Source organism: Aquila chrysaetos, chromosome 17 (assembly GCF_900496995.4).
Source record: "Aquila chrysaetos chrysaetos chromosome 17, bAquChr1.4, whole genome shotgun sequence".
NCBI classification, from domain to species: domain Eukaryota; kingdom Metazoa; phylum Chordata; class Aves; order Accipitriformes; family Accipitridae; genus Aquila; species Aquila chrysaetos.
Genome location: NC_044020.1, coordinates 11,625,980 through 11,643,366, shown reverse-complemented (window position 1 = coordinate 11,643,366; position 17,387 = coordinate 11,625,980). Strand labels below are relative to the sequence as shown.

Here is a 17,387-nt window from a genome sequence, read left to right as displayed (position 1 = left end):
TATCCTACAACACTGCAGACTAGCTTTGCTTGGCATGCCACACAAGCATGAAACAGTCCTGAACAGCACAAGTGAAACATACTTGAGCTGAGTGAATCTATTACCCTTACTCTAAATGTTAACTGATGTTCCTAGGCAGGGACAGTATCAAGTTCAACTGTGATTTTTACAAAGGTAGCTCTCCTAGGCATCTGAAATGCTGTGGTACTATATTAGTAGACATTCTGCTAAGCATAGCAGCACCATTTCACCCAAAATCTGTGACCTAGTAGCCACGTATAACCCTCAGATTCTCAGATTTAATACCACTGGACTTCTGCAACTCCAGACTGTGTTTACTGTCAGTAAGTCTGAGAGCTCAATGAAGATGAGCTCTGAAGTTTTCCTGAGTTACCACTTTGTCATAAACAGGAAGTAAATATGTGAAGTGAAGAATGTACAAGGCTCACTAGCTCAGATTTTTTTCTGACAAGTCACCAGAAAAGCTTTAGAGTCAGGTAACAGTGTTACCAGTAGGTTACAAAAACTTGTTCTAGAGCACACCCTCTAGTGGGATACCTGGGAAACAGGGATTCAGTATTTCAAGAACCAGTATTTCCACTTACTAAAGGATACCCCTCCCCACCTTTTGAACCAAGTCTAATGGTTTCTACACTATTGCCAGCTGAAGCTTGAGTACTTAACTCAGGAGTCTGAAGGGCTGTTGAAACAGGTCTACACACCCCTGTGCACACAAGTCTGTCTTGGGATCCCTATTCTTCTGACAAATCAGAGCAAGACCTACATCATTCTCAACCACACCACTATCAAGCCTACTGCAGTAAGCTTAGCTTTTAGAGACAGCTTTAGCAGATGTGTTTTCTCTATCCCATAGTACACAAAAGATCAGTGTTTCCACTCTAAAGGCTGATGCTTTGGTTTATTCAAGAAAGTGCCAGAGCCTTAAAGTACTATACTGCTTCATGTAATCCTGCCCCATTTATCCCAGAATACCCCAGAGAAGCCATAAATTTGGGGTTAGAAATAGAAATGCAACCAAGTCTTTAATGCTTCCTACATAAATCAACACCTAAGCTGCTGTTCAGACTCCCTTTTTAAGTTTAAAAAAAGGGCTGCAGAAGTACAGTTATGTTTCTGATAAATCACAATACTAAAGGAAAGCAATTAGCAGTGGAGTATCTTACCTCCTGTGGCTGTATTTCAGACTTCATAAGCTCCATAATGGATTCTAGAGAAAGGATGTTAATTTGTTTCAACTGATCAAATGCAGAAATGCAGACCAAACAGTAGCAAGTCTTTAATTCTATTTAAATAGTAGTGTCAATTGCTAAACCAGATATTCTGAAAGCTCAGCTTGTCATTCAACATACTATTTTTTTAGACAAGCTTTTATTTTCTGGTTTGGTTTTACATTTGCAGAAGTTTAGAGTTAAGCAAGAAACATTTTGTAGTATCCATAATTTGGTTATTTTAATATGTAACATTCCCTACACCAGACAATTCTCATATTTTCCACATGGAGACTTGCTCAGAAGGCAAAAACATTGTATTACTATGAATTAGATTTTTTTCTACAATATTAGGCAGAACAGGGCTGCAAGCCTTGCATGTTCCATTTTAGTTACCATATTGTAAATAAGCTACAGCATAGGATCAGATTTAGCATCAAGCTATGCAAAAAAAAAATCAATGCTCAGTTCAAGCTTATTCCAACATTATGATACAGAAATTGAACGCTGTAATATTCCACCTGGTTCTTTGACAGACTCTCCTTTTGACATCTGTCTTGTTCTCTCAGATTTTCTATTTACTTCTTCTTCCAATTCTTTTACTGGCACAGTGGTGCGAGGAGTCGGAATACTTTCAAAGTAGCCAGAGTCTAGAAGTTTGGATAACAGGTCCTTCATGTGTTTATCTGAAGAGTAAAAGTCCATGAAGTTAAGATATGAAAATTTGAAAGTAAGGGGTATTCAGGTTACAGATCAAGACTCCTTACTTCCTCCACTTTATATAAATTGCAACTTCTCCAAGTTCACACATCTTACTGAGTTACAGCAATAAAATGTTTTACTAAAAGGGAAGTATTTGTTAAACTGCTTTATCTGTTACAGCTAAAAACATCTTTGCAATCCAGAGGTAAGACTGCAGCTTTTGTTTAAATGCACACAAGCTAAACACCAAGCCACCTGGTCTCCCACATGCTTAGAAAGGGATTTGTTTACCATCTATAAGCTAGCCAGCAATGATACTAAAAGCATGTTGTGCAGACTGTAGCATAGGTAAAGCTAAACAAAGTCACTATGGAACTGCCCTACAAGACCCTCTTCCCAGTGATAGGATAGTAAGTCTCAGTCCTCCTCAGAAGAAAAAGTTACGAACTGCAAAAACAAGCCGGGAGGGAGAAAGCAAGATACTGTTCCAGACTGAACTTAATCATCTGAAGTTTTGGAAAAGAGTCAATGCTGATATGGTTGAAGAAAAGCTTAACTGTGTACTGAGACACACTGTCCAGTTTCCTCCTTTATGCAAAAAAAAAGAGACAGTAGCTTAGAGAGAAAGACCTCAGAAGTAGCAGTGATACTAGAAATTGTTTTAGAGGAGAAAGACAGGGCAGCCTTGAAAACAGGAAGAATACTCAGTGAAAGATCACCCCTACCAGTGACAACCATATGAACAAGAATTAGTAGCTAGCATACAGATATAAAAAATTGTCTTCCAAGGCAGCGAATGCTAATAAGTTGTAACAGCTTTATCTGAAGTGTAGCTTGCACACAAAAGGATGGAAGACTGACACTAAAGGGATAGACATACTGACAAAATAGTCACAAAAGTTTGTATGATAGCCAAAAAGCTACAAAAGTTTGGAGTCCAAGATAACTAGGCAACTATCAATTCATGCCAACAGATACAGGGCCAGCTTGCACTTTGTCCAGAACTGTATGACAAGAGTTAACACTTAGTTCACAGTTCAACTGTCTGTATGTGGAAATTAGATAGAGTACATTAGTGCTCTGGTCTAACAGTTTCAACAACATTCTTGATGACAAATGAAAGATTACTGCCACACAGCCATTACAAGATTGGAGTAAACAGGACAAGTGAGGTCTGTTTGCAGTAGGAAAGACACTACAACTCAAGTAAGGACAGTTTCCTCACAAGCAAGTTCTAAATAAGAACACAGAATGTGTATGTTGGCTTACAACCAGGGGTTTTTGAAACTAAGCCACAGATGGAAGAAAATATGTAGAGTCCCACAGATTTTGGTGTGCTTGAAAAGTGAGGACACTTGCAACAGGTCTATGACTGCACTGTGCATGATTAGAGGTCACAGCAAGGTCCACTAATGACTATCCTTCCTTAGTATGGTATCCTACATTGTAGTCAGACAACAGGTACGAGCCTAGAATTCTTATAAGAAGAAAATCTTCAGTGCTGTAGGACATTCAGCCTGGGGCCAATGAAGCTTTGTAAAACACATCAGTATGCTCAACTACACTCAATTTCATGGCTGGAAACAGTGTTCCAATCTTAACCCATTTGCACATAACTACCCAAAGCGCTTCCCACTGCTGGTTCTGTAAGGTATTCATGCATCAGCATTTAAATTACTAACATTTTTCCTCAAAAAGGTGCTAGTACATTGGCCGAAGAGTAAGTCTTTACCTGGAAAAAGAAAGCATGCTGTATCGTTACTGATCTGTACTTCAACAGAACTTAGAACAAACAGCAGTTCATCCTTGGATAACTGAGTTACACACAACACTTGAAAGTGCTTAATTTAGTAGACTTCCATGTATATTCACTGGTTTTAAGATGTTTCAATAGCACACAAATTTCAGATCTCTAAGTTATTTCTCTAGACAAGACACTCACATGTTGTTCCAACCACAGGTTTCTCACTTCCTTCTAGAAGGTCCCAGAAGTAGAGAGATGATTGTTCCATCTGGTCTTCAACACTAAAACAAATGACAGTTTTACCATGTAGAATCATAGCCAAGATGAAGAGTTGCAGTATCCCAATACCCCTCATTTTAACACTGAGAAATTTTAGCCTACCAAATAAAGGCTATATACATACAGTGAATCCTAAGCCCATTATCCACTACTGAGTGATTCATCTGTATCTGTTTGTACCTGATTGAATCTACCAAATGCAAATTCTTTTGTTGGTAATTAAGACAGATTAGAGAGCCTAGCACTATCCCGCAAGACCATACGGCTGGACTTCATTCCAAGCCAGGATTCCCAGACAGGGAAACAATTGCTGTTTGATCAGCTGCTCACCTTGTTTATTGGATACACATGTGCAGGGGCAACCATCAACAGCTCCTGCCACTCTGCTAGTTATTGAGAAACTTTGACATAGGTCCATGATCTACCCACTCCCCTCCAGACAATGGATTTTGAAGTCCACCATGATGAAATTTAGTATCCCAAAGGAAAGGATTATGTTTCTTGTGGGAGTGTAATACAATGAGAATAAGCTAGAAATAAAGTTATTCCACTGGGATGAGAGGCTCCTATTGTGTAGCTTTTTATAAGCAGCTGTTTCTTGGAAGTTAACTTAAGAGTAAAGATTAGGCAAGTTTAGCATATGACAAGTGATTAGAAGTTTTCGGAACTTGTTTGAATATGGAAACAACTCTTATCCATAAAGTGTTTCAACTTACCACCTAATAACTACTTTTTCCATATTTAAATACAATTCTTACCACACTATCTTAAAGACAGGCTGTCATGCTAAGCATAAGCCATCATAGTACAACCATGGTGCCAAGTTAGTACTGACATACATTACATCTGTTGGCAACCTGTTACCTTAAAATGTATGACATTTAGTGCAGAGGTATCAAAAACTTCAAGTTTTTAAAACTACTTTGAAGCTAGTAGCAAGAGCCTCAGGACTACCACCTTACACTCCTTTGGAATAAAGGAGCACATCTGATCATGCGAATGGAATACAAAACAGTTCTCCTGTGTTTACCACACTTTTTTTACTTCATGAACAGTGAGAACTCAGGGAAGCAGCACACCACCAGCCTCCCTGCTTACAATGGTATTGGACTATCACCCCTCAATGCCACAGGGAGACATAAGATGGCAGGGCTTGTATGTAACTTGCACAACCAAGGCTGTAATTACTGTAGCTTTCCTTTAACACTCAGAGCAAGGTAAATCTGCTACATTCCTAGTCTCAGATTAAAGCAAGTGTACTGAATAGAATTTTAGTGTCCCAAAACATAATATTTCAAGAGGTGGCAGTGTCAAAGAGGACATTTACTGTAATGAATGAAGCATACCAATTAGACAAAAATCTTGAACTTACCTCAAGTTCTCATTTCTTTCTGGACATGTCAGTTTCGCAAATCTTATGAGGTAGTCTAGTTCTTTAGAAGGCAAGTATATTGCACCATTCACACCACCTTTGAAATCTTTCTGAACATGCTCTTGAGTGAAGTTCTGCAGTACATACTGGACTTGAAGTATTGTACGCAGTTTTTTCTTCTCTGCTTCAAGCTTCAATAGACTTTCTCTTCGCTGAGCCTTCTTCTGTGCTTTCAGCAGCTATTTCAATACATGAATTCAACAGTTAAATACAATGGTTTAGTAACAGGATTCTAGGATAAAACACATCAAGTTCTAGAATTAACCATCCTACATTGATCAAAATAACTAATTTTGGTTAGATAACACAAGCTCCTAACTCTTTAGATACCCAAGATCTTTCAAGCTCCTCCTCTGGAAGAGCTCCCCATTTACCTACTAATTCTCTACACATACAGCTTTTAGTCAAACTGGATACTGGTAGCTCCAATGATATGTGATATGCCTTAATGATATTTAGATCCTGATTATGCCTGCTATTTGCTTTACTGTAACAGCATTCACAACTGAGTATACAGAATTGATACCAATGCACAAATCCAAGCCTAGCTGACCTTTAACATTTATCACATGAAGGTAGTGATGCAGAAGTTATCTCAAATTTCTCCTAGTGAGACAACTGCCTCTTCACTTTTGAATACTCCAATTTAAATGATACAGCAGAACCCTACAGTTACTCTTATTTGTTGGCAGAAGACTGAAGCACTCACTAAATAAGCAACAACACAAGTCACAGAACATACACAGCCCTCATGCATTTGAGAACTGTCATCTTATGCAGCAGAAGCCATCCAAGTAACTGCAGAATTTAAAATGCCTCAGTATGGGGTATCTTAAGTTTCTTTTCAAGATCTATGAAAATTTAGTTTTCTAGAACACACTGTAAAGGATATAAGGATGTTGTTGCCAGAATGGCCCCTAGTGTTCCACTAATGGGTATTGGCTGTAGAATCCGTACAGGTAGAAGTAGAGCCAAGGAAAAAAATAAAGTGGGTTAGCCTTTAAATATAGCATAAGTTCAAGAACAAACATGAACTGGTAGAATTTAATGCTGGATTACTAAAAACATCTACAGAAAGGTACACTGGGTCACAAACCTTCATTTCCAGTATTTTATGGGGAGCTACAGAGAAAAGCAATAGGAAGCAATCCAAGTTTTGACATTCAGCACAGTAGTTTCTATGTTCAACATACAATTACTGAGGTAACCCAAAGCAGCAAGACTGTGAAAAGGCTCTTCAATCTCTGCTCACAGTGCTTTGAGAGATTTACTGCACTACCTGGAATTACTACATATACAAGAAAAGCCTCTCTAGCAAAATTGTTTGGGTCTCAGTCAATACCAAGACAAGCCATTTTACCAGTCCTTCAGCATTCTCTAAGAGGCAGAGAAATAATGCCAGAGCAGTGACTAATCATGTTTAGCATCCCCAGCACTACCTTGGATCAGATCTTTTCATGAAGATAGTATTTGCTTGAGCCAAGAGACCAGTTTCTCCAAAGATAAAACACTTGCTTACATAGAAATAATTATGTAGTGCTTTAAACCCTGAATAAAGGCCTAAATAAAGAACTAAATCTGTGACTTGCCATAATTAGAGACAACTACAGCAGAATAAGTGGCAAACTCCACAAGCTTCAGTAAAATTTTACTGAGAGCTGTACTTCTCACTGAAACCAAAATGATTTAACCCCAGCACTTTCCCTCACTGGAAACATCAAAACATTGTTTGGAAAGGATCTTGGGATGTCACCTATCCCAGCCTCCAGAACAAAGGCTACACTGAATCAAGACCAGATTGCTTAGAGCTTTGTGCAGTCAGGTCTTGAAAAGGTCCAAAGACAGATTTTACTACTTCTCTAAACAGCCTGCTCTAGTGCTCAATTATTCTGAGTGACTGTTTTCCTCCTATCTAGTTGGAACCTACTATTTCAATTTTTGATTGTTCCCTCTCCTACCACATCTCTCAGCAAAAAAGTCTGGCTCCATCCTTTCAGTAATCTCTTTGGTATTTGAAAGCTAATATTGCATCTCCTGCCAAGCCTTCACTTCACCAGGCCAACAAGCCCAGTTCGTCCAGGGTCTCCTCACAGGTCTCATTTTCCAGGCCCCAGCCCTTCAGAGGCCCACCACAGGACTCACTGAAGTTTAGCTATAGCTTTTGTGTACCAAGTGACCAGAAATAGACACAACTGGTTAACAAGTACCAAATAATCAGTCATCCTTAATCTACTGGTCCTCACCCTAAATCTAGCCTTCACTGCTCCAGGGGTACACTTAATTTACTTTGCCTGCTGCCCACAAGGACCTGCATGTCCTTTCCAGTGGAGCTGCTCCCCCACCAGTCTGCACCTATGCAGGGGATGGGTCCAGCTCAGGCACAAGCTACCAGCAAGACGGTTAACAGTTTCAAACTTAAGTAAACCAAAGTCATTTCAAACACAGATGAGTTCCAATGATTCAATTTACTTAAGCACAAGTTCTTACAGGGGTACACAGTGAGTAACCATATTGTGGAGGTCAGTGGTACATGAAATTGTCAACATTTACTCTGCTCTACTCACTAGTCCAGACAGTTTAAGCACATTGTTCCCCCAAGTTCCAAGACAGAAACTTCCTAATATTCTGCATATTGGCATATAAAAGTAGCCATTAGAAGAGTAGCACAAATTTTGCAGTTACCTCCTGACAATACAGGGAAGAGCATTTTATACTTACATCTTGGCTAAGTCCTGAAAAAGTCTTCTGAAGCTCCTTGGCAAATTCCAAGTTGTGTACTACTTCATCATATTTCTCTACTGCCTCCTACAAAGGAATAGATAAAAATGTATTTTTCATGCTTAAGACTACTGGTTGCATCTCAATCCCCTTGTGCTTAAATTCTCAAAGAGAACTAGTCATTTAGTGTGTAATTCTCTGAAATTGTAATTTTTAAAGATACTATGTCTGTAACTGGTACTTTAAATCTAGTCATGAATATCATTGACCCATGACTGTCTGAGATGCAGTACAAAGCAAACTTACACCACCACACAGATATCCTACAAGTTTGTCTGTATTAGACTTTCCAGGCAACATCTTGTGCAGCACTTGATTGCTGAAACAGAAAAGCCTGGATACCAGTTATTTCATTTTTCCTTTTGTTCCCATAGGTCTTAACAATCAGAGGTAAGCAGCTACTTAAAATCTGACACTGATATGAAAGCTGGAAGGAATACAGGAGACAAACAAGCCCAGCACAGATCTTTTACCCTCATGCTTGGTGGAATGCCTTTACAGATAATGTGTACAAACTTTAGAAAGAAAACAATATGGAAGGCAAGTCATACTTTCAGAAAAGAGTCTTTCAAATTTAGTTTCCACAAATAAAGCAGTGTTCTTATCTTCACTAATGGCTTTGATATTTTACTAGCCAGTCTTCAAAAGACTAAAGTAGATTATTAATTGCATTTTGATATACCCTATTTTTAACAAGTTCTTCCCCACTAAGGAGTAAGTTCATTTTTCTAAGTCTCCACAGCTCTGAAGATAGCAAAATGCTGTAGTACAGACATGCTGCCCACGTCTTCATACCATAAGGCATGCTTGGGAAGTAACAAGTTAAATTTCAGTTGTTCACATGCGCTTTACACTCAGTTTGGTTTATGCTTATGACATATCAGAAGTTTTTCTAGAATGGGCCCATCAGTCTAATATAAAGCTTTTTCAAAGTAGTGTTAGTGTTGATAAGCATTTCATCAGTGCAGTGACAAAAGCTTAATCTGCCCCAATAAGATCTGGGACATGCAAATTCTGTATGTGTTCCTAAGCAACTGGAAAACAAGTTACATGTTCTTGTGTTCAATCAGTTTGATTGTTCAGTTACTTGTATTCACTTATTTGTAGTATACTAGACATTACTAGGCCTAAATACTACTCAACACAACAAAGTGCAGGATTTACTGTAATGCACTCATCTGGTAGTTTAAGTTGTCCTCACACAATTTATCAAGCAACTTTTAAGAATTAATTAGCCAGTTCACTTAGCACTTGGGAGAATGACTTCTAAGGCTCTAATGCCCACACATTTGTGGAAGACTCACAATTTAACACCAACAACTTCCTATACAGATTGTGCTAATTGTGCTTTTAACAATGCAAATCCCAGAGTAAAACTCCCTACCTGAAAACATCAAGAACAGTTACCACTGCTCTGATGACAAGCTATAACTCAGCCTGCAGGGAAGCAATAGCTTTCCTTTGTCACACCTGTTATTAACATTCATTAACAGCATGCTGGAGGAACAGTACTGAGGAAAATCTACTCAGCTTGCAAAGCAGCACAATATTGCCAGTGAGACCATTTAACTTGCTGGAAGCTCCTAATTTTTTAAACGAATGTTTCCTAAAGTAAGGCTAGCATATACAGTAGCTCTAGCAGGCATGCACCACAAGTAATTACAGTTTAATCCAAACTGCTTGCAAAACAAGTTTATCATCAGATGTGCACTTCTTCCTCTGTATGAGAAAATGAAAAATATAGATGATATCAAGTTATATTAGAGCTCCACTGTATTATAGGCAGTTAGGTTTCTTCAGGCAAGTGTCCAAACTATTAAGCTCTGCACTAGCTTCAATCACCAATCACAGGTCCTAGTATTTGTATATACATTGGGAATTTGCATCTGAAATGCACAAATGCAGTATTTCTATCTTAACCACTGAAACAAGGGTCTTGACTAGATTATTAGTTAAATAATGAGTTGATACATGCTTCTGCAACAGTCATCTGAACAGTTTGACTACCACTGGTCAGTTCACTAGCAAGACTGAATTTTAATTCCCCATTTTAGAAACCCAAGATATCCCAGAAACTGGGATAAATATACTAATACTTAAAAAGTTAAGCTCAGCTGGGGATACTGAAAGCCAGTAACCAAGTTAATTGCCATTTTCCAAAGTTAGTGCTGCTAGATGCATTTGCAAAAAAACCACCTACAGAATCCTTTACCTCTTTAGTTCCCCACATCTTAATTTCACTTCCACCTAACAGCTTTTCACAGTCCAGGGTGTATGCCAAAGATAAATAGTCAAATTTAGAAACAGCTTTAAAACACGTTCAAGACTAATCAAACACAGAATACTGTTCAATAGTCTGTTAGTGACAGAAGAAAATAGACTGTATGTAACACCTATGATCTAAACACAAAAGACTCTTGCCTGCCTGATTCCAGACTGTTTAGAGAAACCAAAAGGTCATCATCCTACTTCATACCATCAGATTTAGTTCATTTACTTCTGCTCTTGAGATGGCAAGACACTACATCAGATTTTGTAGTTAAGTGCTAAACGATCATTCACTCCAATAGATCTACTCTACTTTCAAGTAGCAAGTTATTTCCCCTCTTATCCCATTTATGTCTAGTTCTCATTTACAAATGATTCAGAGTAAGGAAATAGTATTTGCATTCTCCTACTGCTGCACTGTGATAAACCTAACAGTCAATGAAGTATTTTTCCAACTGGTTCATTAGCAGGATCAGCACTACCACTGAAGTGTCAGCTCCCTTTGTCACACAACTGTCTTTAGCATGTGTGAAGTACATTTTAAAAATGTGACTCCTAGATGACTACAGCAATAGTAGTCATCTTTGGATTATGTGACACTGCTACTCAGACATGCTTAAGAAGCAATAGCTTTCATGTTACAGAAACTTGGTTTCAGTTCTAGAATCCATTCTAGTCCAAGACAGAAAAAAGCCAGAACCACTGTTTTAACATCAGGCAAGCTTAAGCTAGCTCCACAAAGCGGATCACATTTGTTGATTAGTGATCTTGCATTCTGGCATTCCAAGTTCTAGCAACCTGAGGTACAAAACAGCCACATTGTTCTAACAGCACTTGAGAGTGCTGGCAACTCTCAGCCTTCTAACGGCAGCACTAGGACAAGAAAACATTCCCAACTAAGTAACTCATAGCTAGGTTCTTGTGTTAGGAAAGCCTTTAGATCCCATGCAAGTTAAACCAGCATCTTCCTTTCTACCAACAGGGACTGTTCATCAGTTATACTATACCACCTGTAACCAACAGCACTGTGCAGCAAACAGGCAATTTCAAGTAACACCTGTTAATGAAGATATCATGAGGATTAATTAGCTACACCAAAAGTCTTGATGTTCGGGTTCCAACACTGCAATACCATATATGTCAGCTGCATACGTACACCTCATCAAGACATAAAGGTGCAGGAGCACTGAAGCTGAAAGCCTACAGAGCAAACATAAACAAGGACCTTCTATTACTTCAGTACACAATGTGAAGGTTAGAGTAGGAGACAAAGCTTGTGGGCTCACCATTCAGCTTAATTACCAATAATTTGTCCATTTGGTTTTGTGAAAAAATGCCATTGCAAGCCTGCAAGCATTACTTCTTTAAAACTACACCACCACTTTCTTCAGCAACCTATCCCTTCTGACATGTTTGAAGGTTCTGAGGCCATCCACTCCTGCATAAAGCAAACTTACCAACTGGTCTTGATTGAGGGCTTCTCCCTTCTTCAGGCGATCTTTGTAGTCTTCTAGTTTGAGCTGCAGCAAAATACAAAGTACACTTTTTATATTGATTTCTATCTAACATGGAGTATGGGGTACAAGTGAAGTTACATATTCTTTCTGTATTTTAAGTCATCCACATACTGCAACAGAATAGGAATTTTACTACTTCCTCTCATTTTCAGGAGAGGGGAACACAGAAACTTTTGCTATGCCTTTGATTTGGCAATCTCAGTCTCCAGGACTACTTCCCTTTCCTATGTTTGATCTTTCAGTTCTTAGTTGCTACTTTTGTTTCGTTGAAGAAATACTAATGCATTGACGCTAGATCTTTAAGTGGCTCCAAATACATCCAGTGTCCTTACTTTAAATTAGGCTTTTTTAGCTTTTCCAAGCCAATGCTGCAATTTAGTTATTTTATCCTTGAATAATCCTACTTAATTTCCCAGACCATGTCTTTCAAAAAACTGGCTTCAGTTATGTCATCAAGATTTTATAGCACTATTTCCTAAGAAAGTGGACTAATGTCTTTAGGGGAGAAATAAGATTTATTTCTAATATACTGAAACAGTCTTTAAAAGCTGATGTAAACTATACAAAACTAAGCTATTTGGTATTACAAGCTTACTTATGCACACAGGGAAAAGAAAGGGGAGTTCACTGCCATGAAGTTGAGTACTATTTCATTTGTGTATCTACCCACATAGAGTTTCTGGCACAGTACGTATAGGAGCCTAGAACTAGGAACACTTTTACTCATTTTAGTAAGTCACACTTTCATTTGCTGGTGAGGCCATATCATCATTCATGTGAAAATTAAAGATACAGAGAAATTCACAACAATAAGCTTCCTTGGACAGAATTAGAATACAACATGAAGTTGGTTAATCACACAAAGAAAACATGCTTATCTGACATTATTCAAAATTACAGCATGATGCATGACATGAGACAGCAGTAATACTGCATCTCCTGCAGGAGGATTAAGTCCCCTAGCCACATGGCCAGAAGTCTGATCTATTCCCTCTCCTCACCCTAAGACATGACACAAAGCTTTTACTTAGAGAAGCAGAACATATTCATACAATTGCTTTACTTGTAATCCTGATCCAGTACTGAAAGCAAACAGCACCATTATTTCTTTTATCTTACAGAAAATAGCATTTTCCCAGTTAAAAATCATGCACACAGCCTTCAGTCACCTGCCAATCAACTGAAAGTCTTAGAATGAAAAAGCCTGACTAGCTATAGCCACAATATTTTAGGTATATCATTACCTCAGCTATTCTTAAGACTGTTCTGTGTCCCCCCCCCACCCCAGAAAAGCACAGTTCAAAGCAAGAGAGCACACTTTGGAGACTTTCTGTATAAAAGCTTTCTAGCAAGTAACATTTGTCTATATTTGCATAAATCTGACTTCTGTATTTTAAAGTGAAGGGCATTTCATTATTAAATATAATTTGAAGTTTCAATGAGTCAGAGGAAACACTGTTCTAATTTCCAGTTTTACATACATTTCTACATCCTAATATTAGATGCATGTAATCAACAGAAGAAATATGCAGATTTCTGCAAGACTATAAACCATCTCCAAGTCAGTTCCAAGTTAGTTCTGAACTGATTCAGTCCATTAGAGAAGCAATCCCCAGTTTTGATCAACATTCAGTTACTTTTGCTAACTATTGGGCATGCACAGTAAAGCCAGCAGCTGAGAGCAGGCTTCTAGTTAGCTGCATTCCTGATTCTCTGAAACAATAATGTTATGCTTATACAACATCAAATGCAAGTAGCCTATTTCAGAACAGTAAGAGTAAAGAACACCATTCTTTACTACAGAGGGGTTATAAATGATAACAAAAACCCACTAGCAAATCCACATCTAGGTCCCTCCATGGGTTATTTTAAAAAAATCCATGATTACTCCCTATATATGCACACAACCTTATTCCAGATATTATAAAATAGGCACCGAGTTTTACAATTAGCAGCTTAAGTATGTGCCGTGCCATACCAAAGAAAAACAAGTTACCTTCTTTTTCTCAATGTTCCTGATCTTGTGTTTCAGGCAGATAAGCCCATTATCGATGTAAGTCTCATACGCCTGGGAAGGAGAGGCTGCCGAGTTCAGCGCAGACTGCAGGGGGCTGGAGGGAGGCTGGGTCTCCCCAGACGGGTTCACCTGCTGCTTGGCCGCCTTCATGCTCTTATCCTCACCCTCCTCTGACCGGCCTGAAGGTGATGATGGGCAACGGAAAGGGGCTTGGGAAAGCTGCACCATTGAAATGGATGGAGCTGCAAAGAAACTCCTTTTATTTAGCTCCATCTCTCCCCCCTTCCCCTTTTTAAAGTTACATCTTTTCTTCTCACACATTCAGAACATGTAGCCACAAAGCCGAGCCTTGGTTAGAATTTATCACAATCTTTCACTCTTCTCCCTGCCCTTTCAAAATATCTGTAGCAGGAATTTCAAAGCAAGGCAAACTTTGTATTGTTCAAGTCTCCCCACCCATCCAGACACCAGAAATCCTTTACATAGGCAGAATTAGACAGCACAGGGGATGATTCCAGAAACCCAATATAGCGTCCATATAAAACTAGGCAGGTTTCCTGCACACATCACCCACAGGGGAAAAAACTGCAAGCAAGCAATTGCAAATCACGCCGCCAGCCTCGCATCCAGGCTGCAGCCTGAATGAAAATTTGGAAGTGGCATGCCTGAAGGTATAGCCCCTCTTCTTAGCCCCATTAAATCAGTTTTACCTCTTCACGACCTTTGCAGCAATCCAACTGAGAATTTAAAACCGAAAAGATTTCAATTGAAAAAGCAAAGACCGAAAAAAATTGCTTAATAAAGCAAGCAGCACACTCAGTTACAACAGCATCATTCTTCATGAGGAACTGGTCTCTGCCTACACCCATCCAAAAGCCGTGCCTGTGCCACGGCAAGACACCAGCTTTGATGGGAGGGGCTGGGCTTTAACCTTGAACAGAGAATTTCTCCAAGAGATGCTCCGCCACCCTCATCTTCAGCTACTTACTTACACCTGCTCCCGGGAAGCAATGACACCACATTTCTGCCTCCCTGCCCGCCACGGAGGCCTGCAGCACACGACCCCCGCGGGCACCGGCCGCCCACGGCGAGGGGCCGAGGAGGAGAAAACCCGCATTTCCCCGGGACGCCCGCTCAGCCCCTGCCGCGGCCCCCGCCAGCGGGCAGGGAGGTGCCCCCGCAGCCCACCCCGCCGGCTCCGAGGCCCGCCGAGGGGAGAGCCCGGGGTCAGCCCTTCGTCACGCCCTTGCCGGGGACACGGAGGAAGCACCTCCCGGGGAGGGCACGGCCGCCGCCGGCCCCCCACCCCGCACGCCTCGCCCTGAGCACGGCGGCGGAGGAGGGAGAAGAGAGCGGCGGCGGGCTCCTTCCTGCCGGCGTCACCGTCCCGGGCATTCACCTCCACCTCCGCCGCTTCCTGCGCCTGCTCCCGCTGCCGCTCCGGCCGCCGGGCTGCGGGGGACCGCGGCCGGCCCGGCCCCGCACCGCCTCGCTCCCGCCTCCCCGCTCACCTCGGTGCCCGCACACGCTCAGGCCCGCCCCGCCGCCCGCCCCCCGCTTAATATAGCGGCCGCGGAAGGGCGGGGCGGGGCGGGGCGGGGCCCGCCGCGGAGGTCACCGCCCGCCTCCCAATCGCCGGCGCCGCCTCACCTGCCCGTCTGCCTTCCCGCTCTGCGCCGCCGCGCCTCACGTGACGCGGGGAGGGGTGGGGAGCGTTACTCGGGGCGGGGAGCCGTCCCCGTCAGCGGGTGCGGAGGGGCGGGGCGGGGCGGGACGTCTCCCTGTGAAGGTCAGGGTGCCCCACCCGGGGGTCGCCCTCCGGGCTGGGGGATCCCTGGGTGCGGGGGCTGAGGCGTCAAGCTCCCGGGCGAGAGCTGGTGCTCCTCCAGAGCCTTGCGTGGGCGAGAGACCTGAGTGACGGCCCTGGCGGGAGGTGGGGAACAGGGCGTCCTGGCAGAGCGCAGCCTGCCATCGGCTTCGCGGGGAAGGGACGAGTGGCGCGACGGCACCCCGTGCCTCGCTCTGTCCGTGAGGGAGGGCTTCGCGCAGGTCCCCGGTGAAGCCGTGATCCGCTGTCTAGTCGCACATCTGCTGTCTGGTGTCACAGCAGCCTCAGAACGGTCGGCCCGGGACAGGCTGGCTTCTCTCTCTCCAGGCAGCCCTGAGGAACGGGTCTCGTCACCCCAGGGCGAGGGGATCCCGGCCTCCACCTCTTCACAACACGGGGCCCAGTCGCACCCTTTCACTCGCGTGGGTTGGGTGGCCGTGGGACAGTAAGAAATGTGGGTCTGCGCCTGCTTAAACCAGCAGAAGGGTTCCTCTGGGCCAGTACGGAGCCCCTTGAGGAGACTTCAAGGACTGTGGGTCATCTTATGTAACAGAAGATGTGTACGTCCTCTAGAAATGCAACCCAATCATGTAAACACTTGGTAGCTAGTAAAAGCACTTAAGCCCACTGAACATACATAATAATAACAAAAAACTTCTGTTAACCTCCAACAATGATATCAGTGCTATGCAAGGTATCAATGGTTGGAAGACTAGAGAATACAGACCTTCCAAAGACCAGAGGACTAAGCGGGAATTACGTTTCCTGTGTTTCTCTTTTTGTGGCCATTACCTCAAAAAGCAATAAATAATACAGCAAGTTCGGAGAGATTCTGAAAGTTGTGAAAATAGAGACATTTTGAAAGAGACAAAAATGAGTCAGTAAGGGAGGACTGCGAAGAGAGGTTTTACGGAACACAAAAGGTGCTTATGTAGTACACAGGATGGATGTGAGAACTGGAGAGGAAGGGCTCGTACAAAAGAAAGATTGCATTTAAAAGTAAAAACAAGCAAACGATAAGTGATTCAAACAATAAGGAGAGATTCAGCCATATGGAACCACCTGTAGCATCCACGATCTTGCCACTTCTGGTTTAATCAGAAGTCTCAAAATACTTTATTTTTCTTAAAGCCCTAGCTCCTAGAATGAGGTCACTTTGTGAGGCTAGTTTTCATGACTGAGAAGAAATGCTAATGAGTAAGACACAGCTTGTGTCTAGGAGCAGCAACGTACACTGAAAGTCCTTCCAGTAGATTTCTGTTCTTTGTGTGGTTTTGTTCAGAGCTAGCACTGATGGGCTAGATCCTTGCAAAGTAATCATAAAATAAATGATCAATTAATGCATATATTAATAATAAGTCATAATTAATGTGCAGACACCTGGGACTATTCTATAAATCATAATTACAGCTCACAAACTACTTTAAAGTGCACTTTTAGAATTAGGAAATTGTATAGAAGAGGAAGAAGTTGAAAAAAGATTCATACAAGCCAAATCCATGTTTAAAATCAAAGGATGTTTGAACTTCATTTTAAAACAAATACATAATAACTATTTGAGACTGGTGCTATATACATTTATAGTATATGTGT

The 17,387-nt window shown here is 41.5% G+C and overlaps 1 protein-coding gene across 9 annotated transcripts in view; it reads right to left on the bottom strand.

Annotated features, from left to right (window-relative positions):
- CAPRIN2 (caprin family member 2) overlaps positions 1 to 15,559 on the bottom strand; it is a 36,024-nt gene extending 20,465 nt beyond the window's left edge. For 2 of the 9 annotated variants that reach the window (XM_030041237.2, XM_030041238.2), the window contains exons 1-7: positions 13,946 to 14,946; positions 11,890 to 11,952; positions 8,105 to 8,191; positions 5,327 to 5,565; positions 3,874 to 3,956; positions 1,751 to 1,915; positions 1,185 to 1,228 (exon numbers count right to left, since the gene is read on the bottom strand). In XM_030041237.2, the coding sequence (XP_029897097.1) occupies positions 1,185 to 1,228; positions 1,751 to 1,915; positions 3,874 to 3,956; positions 5,327 to 5,565; positions 8,105 to 8,191; positions 11,890 to 11,952; positions 13,946 to 14,287 (1,023 nt within the window). In that variant the 5' untranslated portion in view covers positions 14,288 to 14,946. The other 7 variants (XM_030041242.2, XM_041118182.1, XM_030041239.2 and 4 more) reach the window with 7 other exon arrangements.
- Positions 15,560 to 17,387: the final 1,828 nt, after the last annotated feature.